The sequence below is a fragment of the Pterocles gutturalis genome, unplaced genomic scaffold, assembly GCF_000699245.1.
Source record: "Pterocles gutturalis isolate BGI_N339 unplaced genomic scaffold, ASM69924v1 scaffold41692, whole genome shotgun sequence".
NCBI classification, from domain to species: domain Eukaryota; kingdom Metazoa; phylum Chordata; class Aves; order Pterocliformes; family Pteroclidae; genus Pterocles; species Pterocles gutturalis.
In genome coordinates this window covers 5,942-14,865 of record NW_010114248.1, presented here as the reverse complement: position 1 = coordinate 14,865, position 8,924 = coordinate 5,942, and the positions used below count along the sequence as shown (strand labels likewise).

Genomic DNA, 8,924 nt, shown 5'->3' with positions numbered 1-8,924 from the left:
GCAAGATGCAGCCAGACTGCCTCGTTGATGAAATATTCTTTTCTGTTGACCTTTCAGCGGTAGCCTGTTCACCAATTTACACAGATTTTGTTAAACCTGTGTTAGATGCAGTTCTTTGTGAGAAGGGCTTTCCCTTCAGGCATGACCGGGGAAGATTGCTTCAATGTCGTAGTTAAACTCTGTGCTGGTGGGCAGCTTACAGAACTTCCTGAGATGGGTTTTTACAGGTTACAGCTGCTCGGTGGCTAACCCCAAAGAACTGTTTATTTCTGTCTTCTGCTTACTGTCTCAAGTTCTTGCATGATGGATTGCTATTTAAATCTGACTCTTAGGAGTAGGCAAAGTTATGTATGTAATAGCAAGCATATAAACTTTATTTTAATGTAGCAGTTTGATTGACTCTGTGCCTTGCTTGAACGAGCTCTGTTCCCTGAAAGATTTGGCTCTGTGACTGTCTTTCTGCCATAGCTGCTCCCAGTTTCTGAGTGAAGACTCGGGAATGCAGTCAGCTATACATATCCGTATCACTGCAGGGGAGCTTGAAATGCAAGGTCGTGGTCTCTGGAGGCTTCTAACAAATCACAATGACAAGTAGGAGCAAAACATCATATTAACACAAAGGTGTGTTTTCTGGGTGTATTCTCAGGCATTTAAAAAAAAAAGGGGGGGGGGGGCGGTTGGAAAGAGAAGTTCCCAGTGTTAAGGGCTGGTGATCCTCTCTCAGGCAGCTATGTCTTATGGAACCTATAATGTAGCTTCCTAACAGTAAATAAATTTAATAACTGTATGTGGTGGAATAGCTATGAATTTCTCTTTGGACTATGACTTGTGGAGCATTCAGCCAAGGCTACAGAGTGGAATGGTCATATGAATGGAAAAACTAGTGACCCAGTTGATTATTTTCTTCAGATGGCTCTGCAACCTCATTGCTATTACTTTATTTCCCCCCTTCTTTTCTTTTTTTTCTGGCAGATTAATCACAACTATTGAGGGAGTCTCCTCCCAAGCATTATAAATGCTGCAGCATTGTGGCCACTGCTAAAAAATTTGAACTTGTAGGCGGTCTTTCTCTGAAACAGTACCTTTCAGATACTGTGTCTTTTATTTTTTGTCTACTATAGCAACAGGTTTAACAAGATATTCTTCCTTATAAAGATTGGTTCCAACCCTCTAACTTTTTGGAGGCCTTTTCCTTCTGTTGAGGAAATGGTTTTGTTTTGGTTTTTTGTTTTTATGGTGGCACATAATACGCTGTAGTGGCATTCGAACTGCCCAGGGGCTGTGCTGGGGCTGCCAGGTCTGTGGGACTAGTCATCTTGACTTTGCAGTTTTCCCTAAGGGAAAACACAATCGTCAGGTTTATTGTATAGTGACAGATGTTTAATTTGTAAATGTCACAGGAACTTCAAGGACTCTGTGTTTGGCATACAGTGTTTCAAATACTGGTTTTACATGAGAAGACAGCTGTGATGTATGGCTAGAGTTGCGGCAGTTTTGCTTGCTTTCTGGTTTTGAATTCTCTTGGAGAAGATGGCCCTTAACCCTTTGCTAGTAATCTGTTCCAGTTGAGGTGATACACTTTCATGTCATACTGTGAGTTATGTAAAAAAACTTGGTGATACAGAGTTTGTAACTTTCAAATATGTAGACACATTGCATCCCATGTGTACCTTGGCTAGGCATCAGAGCTAGTCAGTTTGACGTCCCTTTAGAATTATATAGAGGAAGTCACCTTTAAAGTTAGCAAGAATAAAATAGCTTGTGTTCCTAATGTTCTGAAATGTCCTAAAAGTCCAGATTGGGTGCACTCAACTTCAGACATATAACAGACACATCTAAGCCATAAGCATCGTTGTCAGACTGAGTAATTAGTGGAGTGATGCATTTTTGAAGGGTTCACACAGGCTAAAGCTTGAAAGGCCCAGCAGCAGTGATTTCTTTTTTTGCTGGCAGTAGAAGGAGCATAGAAATCCTGGTCTCCTAATGGAACTGAGGTGCTAAAAGTAAATGGGACAAAGTTATTTAAGTTCTTCAGTTGCTTTACAGCTCTCCTGTAAGCCATGTTTGCGGTGGTAGTAAGCTGGTATGGTATGGGTGGGTTAAGGTAGGTTGATCCATATTTCCCCAGTAGTTCTTCCTGCCAGATTATGAGATGTTTTGTAACGTGAGATATCATTCCATAGTGTTTTGTGCTAACTGCGTCTTTTTGTGGTCCAAAAATATCTTGTTACTGCAGTCACGATGACGTTGTATTGGGTTTTGCAGAATGTTCTTCCATTCAGCAGATTGGGACTCTGTGCTCTGCTACAGGACCAAACTCTGTTTGGCATACTGAAATGCCCTCTAATCCAGAATAAAATTCATTTAAGTTAGGCAGCAAGTGTCAATAGGATTAAATGCAACCCTTGACTGCTGTTTATGAATGTTCTTCATGGGCCTTCTTAGGTCCTTAGCCCAACCTACCCTAAAGACTGATATGGAATGTTAGTAATATGTTTGTAAAAGAACATTCATCTGGCAGTTGTGTAATGGTTAGATCCTGTTGAGCTGCTTAAATTGCTAGTTGTAACTCAGCGCCAGAAGCAGGAATACGTACTGGGATTCCTACTCCCCCAAGTCGTACCACAGTCTGCAAGATATTTGTTGATAAAATATCTGTACATTTCCATCTGCACCTGCTGATCTGTATAAATCGGACGTTAGACCCCTGCTACATGTGTGTACTGCATGGTTCTCCAATGCCAAATGTTCTGCTTGTAGTCTTTGAAGCAGCTGCATTTAGCTTTTGATTTTAAAAAACCTGTGTTTTGTACTGTGATGTTCAGTAGGAGGAGCTCCAGCTAAAGAAACAGTCTAGCTGTGGTGTGGTAAAAGTCTAGATTGTGGCTTTCCATTGCTTGTCACATGACGGTAATAGCTTGTGAATTGCTGAAAAATGGCAAATTCATCCACTTTTATCTGGAGGTGAAGAGAGGAAGAAAAGGAACGAGCAAACCTGTAATTTTCCTGAGTGTCACAGTTACTGTATCTGATAAGTTAATACAACTACTTTTCTTGTCTTATCACAGATAAATTCTGAAGAGCGTGTTGATACAGCTGATCAGGAGACGGTCTCTTGGGATCGCAGTATTCCTGAAGACATAAAACAAAAAATCCAGCCTAAAGAGGTTCCAGCAGAAAGCGTTACTGTTTGGATCGACCCGCTAGATGCTACGCAAGAATACACAGGTAGCTGATTCTTGTTGACAAATCATGTGTGTAATTCTGATGTCTGCGTTTTATACTGGAGACATAATAGTAAGTATTTAAAATGGCATCTCTCGTTAAAGTGTGTTACATCAAAGCTAGTGGGATTAACTTGAACAGATAACTATAGTTATCAGACCATAGCATAGCAGGCTTGCTCTGGACCATGCTACCCCACCCACCTTTCTTCCACGTGCTGTGCCCATCTTAAATCTGTTATCACAGGTGCAGCCACTACTGCTCAGCATTTGCCAGAGTCGGGTCCCACTTACAGTCAGGGAAGCTTTTAGCAGCTTCTCACGGGAGCCACCACTGTAGCCCCTTCCCCTGCTACCAAAACCTTGCCACACAAACCCAGTGCACCAACTCTGGTGTGACTTTGCTATTTCTTGCCACTAAGTAATTGCCAAAATTAATGGTAACTGTCATTTATGGATTCTGCTGGAATTATGCATTTCTTTATTTCAGGTATTACTGTGGCAAACTAAATATCTCAGAATATTTTTGTTTGTTTATTTAAAGGGAATACTAAATAAATATTCTACTTAACTTGATATAAAAATATCGGTTTTATAGTTTTTTTCAAAAAAGCGTGTATAATTCAGTCTTCCCCTCTTTCAAGTATTTTAAGATGTTGCATAAGCAGTTCGAGGCAATCCAACTGAAATTCCTGCTGATGAGTACTGCAGGACAAACAGAAACATGGGGATTTTTTTGGTGAATATTCCATTGATACAGTCACCTTTTCAGGTGAATGCTCTTTGGTATTTGAATTGTCAGCTTTGAACCAATAGAGCTCAGGAGGTTGGGCAGAGAAAGGAGAATGTAGGGTCACAGTTTTCCACTCAAATAGATGGTGCATAGGACACAACTGTTAGCATTAGATCTGGTAGGAGTATAGGTTACATCTACTGAACAGGAAAAATTGCTGGAAACCTGAAAAATCTTTCAAGTTTTTTGAAAACTGCAAGGTTGTTTGAAGGTACAACGAAGTTGCATAATTGTAAGAGGCAGAACGTAGACAGCATTTCTATAATGTCAAGTCTGCTTTCTTTTTGTGTTCCTGCCATCTGTCTGTAAGCTTGTTTGCTTTCTCGTTTTGCCTGCAGAGGATCTTCGACAGTATGTCACGACAATGGTTTGTGTTGCTGTAAATGGTAAACCAGTAATAGGAGTGATACACAAGCCGTTCTCAGCATATACAGGTACCTTTATGCCTTCACATATCTCCAGCGTCTTCAGTCATAGTGTTAATTAAAATTTGACGATTGAGAGCACATCTGTAGGTATAAATGAGAAAATAGTACCTGGGGCAAAAGAGCACTGCTGCAGACCTCAGAATTAGAGCTGCAGATGTGTTCTGTGCTATAAAACCACAAAACAAAATGCTGCCCTCGTTTAACATAAAAATGATGCATTTGAAACGAACTAACTGAAAATATGTTTAAGAATTAAGATGCTTTCAGTCAGAGTGCTTACAGCAAACTGAAGAAAGTGAAGCCTACGCATACTGACTCATCTTATGTGCTGTTAGTCTTTCGCAGAAGAGTATTTTGCTCATTCAGCAGAAGTACTTAGCGCTGTGGTGTTATACCCAGGAGCTGGTGTTTATTCAGTGTGAGTAACAAAGATAGATTAAAGATCTCAGTGGAAACTGTTTGTATGTAACAGGCAAGACTGTGTAGCCTTACTGATTATCCAACATGCTTTTAATGCCACAACACTGAACTAGTTAATTCTTTAGCAGTAATGGTGTATCAGTGAGGATGGCTGCAGGTTTGGCAATGTGTATGCACTTCTGAAAGCTTCAAAGTACTTTTCGTATTTGTGTCTTACCTGCTCTATGTTTGAAACAAGAATTTCTCCTCTCATTTTCCCTTAGGCAATACTGACCTCTAGAGTTAGGAAGTTATGCAGTAGCTCTGTTGCAGAAACTAAGACTGAATATATGTATTTTTTTATTTGTTCTCTTTTATTGCCCACTGAACACTCAATATTTAGTGCTAAATGTGTTACTGTCTTTAAATATGAATTTAATTTCCATTTACTTATGTATGTGCTATATTCCAATATGCTTTAAGAGTCTTGGGGTTTTTTGGAACATATTTTTCGAAGTATCAACATCTATCTGAAGAAATATTTCTTTAGCACTATAATTTTGAGAATTTATCTACTTTAATGATAGCAAAGTGTGAAATATTCAGCATGGCATCAGATGAGATGCAATGAATTCTGTCGTTCTATGTGAAGAGTAATAATTTCCCAAGCTGGAAATACCACCATGTTGTGAGTAGAATTGTTCCTAATAGTACCACGTAAATACAGAGCAATAAAGGGCAGTCAGCATTGCTATTACATATAACTCTGTTGCCATACAATCTGGCCCTCTGCTGAGATGAAATTGCTGGTTAGTCCTTTATATAAATGTCAAATTAGTGGTTAGGGGATGCCACCTACCAAGCTTGGCTTTGAACTTTATGATAAAACAAGTGGGAGGCTGTGTATTCTAAATCCAGTCCTCCAAAACACACCATCGAGGTTTTCCTTAGTATCACTGTCCTCCTGAGCTATTTCCTTCCTCAGCGTTACTATCTTTCTGAACAAAGTGACTCAATAACATTTTTACTCTCTGCTTTGAAGGGTAACAGGGCTTTTTGTTTTTGTAAAAAGGTTGTTTTAGAAAATATGGGATCTATTTCTGACTCAGAGCCATCCTTTTAACTTCAGTGGCTTTCCAATTGCAAGTTCTAAGTATTACTAATTGGGATTCTTCCCTCTTACTCTGTTTTTTGGAAGTATCACATAAGAATAGTCAGGCATGGGATAATGCCATAGGCACAAAAGGGAGGCAGGGGGGCAACTTTCTTTTCCACATGTGGGCGTATGCCCCTTCCTTTTGTCAGCCCTAACTTTCTCTTTTACAGTAGGGAGGGAAGTCAAGTCAGAGGCATCAATTCCCTTTTCTCAAATAAGTATCCTTTTATCTTTACACTTGACTGAGATTGCCTTTTGTACATCTTAGCAGAATTTGTGTTTCTCTTGTAGCCTGGGCAATGGTGGATGGCGGATCAAATGTAAAAGCTCGTTCCTCCTACAATGAGAAAACGCCAAGGATTATTGTATCCCGCTCCCATGCAGGAAAAGTTGAGCAGGTGGCACGGCAGACGTTTGGCAATAAGACTGTGATAATCCCCGCTGGTGGAGCAGGTTTGGTTCCTTAAGCATCCTATCCATAGCATAGCTGTGATTAGACAGAAGGATATAACAGTGGTATCTCCTCTTTTTTCTCTTACCTTTTGTTGTTTGCATCCCTACAGACAAGCACTTAACCGTAGTTTCTCCTGCGTATAGAAAGCTACATGCAAACTTAGGTTGGGCTTCGGGCTGTTCACAAGTTGGTACGTTAGTGGATCTAAGCCTGGCTCAACGATGTTACAGTGATGCCTCTGTGAAGGAAAAAGGGTTGTGTGACCAAATACAGAAGCATGGAAGAGAATCCGTTGTTTGTTAGTTAACTGGTAGTATGTTTAATTAAGCAATGTTTTAAGAAAAAGCCATTAAAGTTTGGTAGTATTTCTTGCATTTATGTTAAAGGAGAAAACTACTGTCACTGAAGTCCATTTTTATCTGCCTCATATTCAGTCCAAAGAGGTGTTAGCTTACTTTTTGTAACCTTACACAATATCCTTGTGCGTGTTACTGGCAGAATGCAAATGTGTGAGCCACTAGTGTGAAGCAGTAGTGGTTTTAAAGTCTCAAAAAGCCATGTAAAATTTGAATTTTACAGAAATATATCTTTCAGTGTCTTTAATATGGAAAGCCAGAGCTCCCTTACAGATTTATTTTTTTTTTTAGTCAAGAAGATCTTGCATAGGTTCTTGACAATGAATCTAAACGAGTTTTCTTATGATAAAGGAAGCAAAAGTGTAACTGATTATAACAGATCTTCTCCAAGGCTTGATTCTGTATAAGAAGATAAAGAAAGGAACAGTTTAATGAAACAAGGATATTGGTTGAACAGCTGAAAAATTGAAAAAAATCCATAAAAGAAAGAATAGTATTTTGAGCAATAACTTTGTACTGCATAATGTATGGTAAAGGGCAATGCTTTGGGCTGGGTTGCTTTATTAAGGAGTGGTATATGCATTTTCCTTCTGTTGTAATCAAAAGCAGGGGAAGAAAGGTAGACTTCAGCATAACACAGAGACTGAGAAATAAGTGAGTGAACGTAAGAGCAAAACGATGTGTGAGTTTCTGGTATTGTTCTTTTACTGTGTCTCTAGGTCAGTGTCTGCAGCATATTGGTAAAGGATGTCTAAATATAATGTGTCCCAAATACCGAGGGCTTTAACTGGGGTGCCGTGGAAAAATCTTGGGGGTGGAGGTGTTCCTTTTTCAAATTTTCTCTACAGGTCAGAGGGCAGACAAAGTTTATGGTGCCTTTGGATGGCATGATATCATTAATGACACCACTTTCCTAAATCTTGCACGTGCACATTATTAACACTTACTAGTAGATTGATTCTTTATCATGAATAGGAAAGCTTGGTTTAACTTTTTGGGTTGTTTTAACTTCTGCTCCTTTCTTCTAGGGTATAAAGTGCTGGCCCTCCTTGACGTGGCTGAAAAGAATCAAGAAGAAGCAGATGTGTATATCCATGTCACTTACATTAAGAAGTGGGACATATGTGCTGGAAACGCAGTGTTGAGAGCATTAGGTGGCCATATGACTACACTGACTGGTGAAGAAATTAGTTACACTGGCTCGGACGGCAATGAGGGAGGACTTATAGCCAGTATCAACATAAACCATAAAGCACTAATTGAAAAACTTCCAGATCTGGAAAAAACATCACACAAATAAACTTGACTGATGGAGAAGTACAAGTCATGCTTTTGTAGCCTCCAAATGCTCTGTCTGAAGAAGCAGGTGTGAAAACCTGCTGGGAAAGATGCACAGCAAAGCAGAGCAGTTTGGTGTGGGTTTGGGGACTGGATCATGCGTTGGGTTTCCTGCGTGGTGGTATTTAAAAAAAAGAATAAAATAATAATAAGCATAAGTAGGAAGGGGACTGACTGCCTCACACCTCAGTTTCCATGGGGTTTTTTTTTCAGACTGTTTTCATGCAGTTCTTGTACTCAAGGTGCATATACAGTATGTATTTGTGAACATAGGTGAACTGAAGAAAAATACACATTGATTCATAAAATAACCTAAGTAGTTCTCACAGGAACTTCTTGGAACCTTTTACATCTTGTTACTGTAGTTGTAGCAACTCCATAATGAAATTAGATAGGAAAAAAAAGTTGATTTGTATAGGCATCTGATAACTCTGTAAACAATTTAGCAGGAAACATGACCCTGTGTTCTGTATCCCCTGAAGAGAAAGCACAAGGTTGACACAAATTTATATACAGCAACCGTTTATCTTTGCAAGTGTGGCACTCCTTCTGCTTTTTAAGAGGAAAAAAAGAAGTTCTGTACTTTTTTCCTGAAGATGTAAACCAGTTTAGTTCAGATAGGTTGTGCAATCAATGTTTTATTAATTAATGTAATTATTTCCCATATACCTTTTTAAAAGAAGGCAACGTTTCCTTGTATAGTTTTTAACAGTTACTTCTTGTCCTTGATTTCTGCGTACAGATGCATGCTAGATTTTTCTCTAATGTAGGATTTG

The 8,924-nt window shown here is 39.2% G+C and overlaps 1 protein-coding gene across 1 annotated transcript; it reads left to right on the top strand.

Annotated features, from left to right (window-relative positions):
* The first annotated feature begins 2,904 nt into the window (after positions 1-2,904).
* Positions 2,905-8,590, top strand: IMPAD1 (inositol monophosphatase domain containing 1). Its single transcript, XM_010074777.1, has 5 exons — positions 2,905-2,910; positions 3,069-3,228; positions 4,356-4,451; positions 6,292-6,453; positions 7,839-8,590. Exons 1-5 carry the CDS (start codon positions 2,905-2,907, stop codon positions 8,108-8,110), a joined length of 696 nt encoding a protein of 231 aa, XP_010073079.1. The 3' UTR covers positions 8,111-8,590.
* Positions 8,591-8,924: the final 334 nt, after the last annotated feature.

What these genes read in the sequence shown, in the direction of transcription:
- IMPAD1 (XM_010074777.1), top strand. An exon ending in TGCTACGCAAGAATACACAG is followed by an intron (nt 3,229 to 4,355) that starts GTAGCTGATTCT and finishes TTTTGCCTGCAG; the next exon opens with AGGATCTTCGACAGTATGTC. An exon ending in GCCGTTCTCAGCATATACAG is followed by an intron (nt 4,452 to 6,291) that starts GTACCTTTATGC and finishes TTTCTCTTGTAG; the next exon opens with CCTGGGCAATGGTGGATGGC.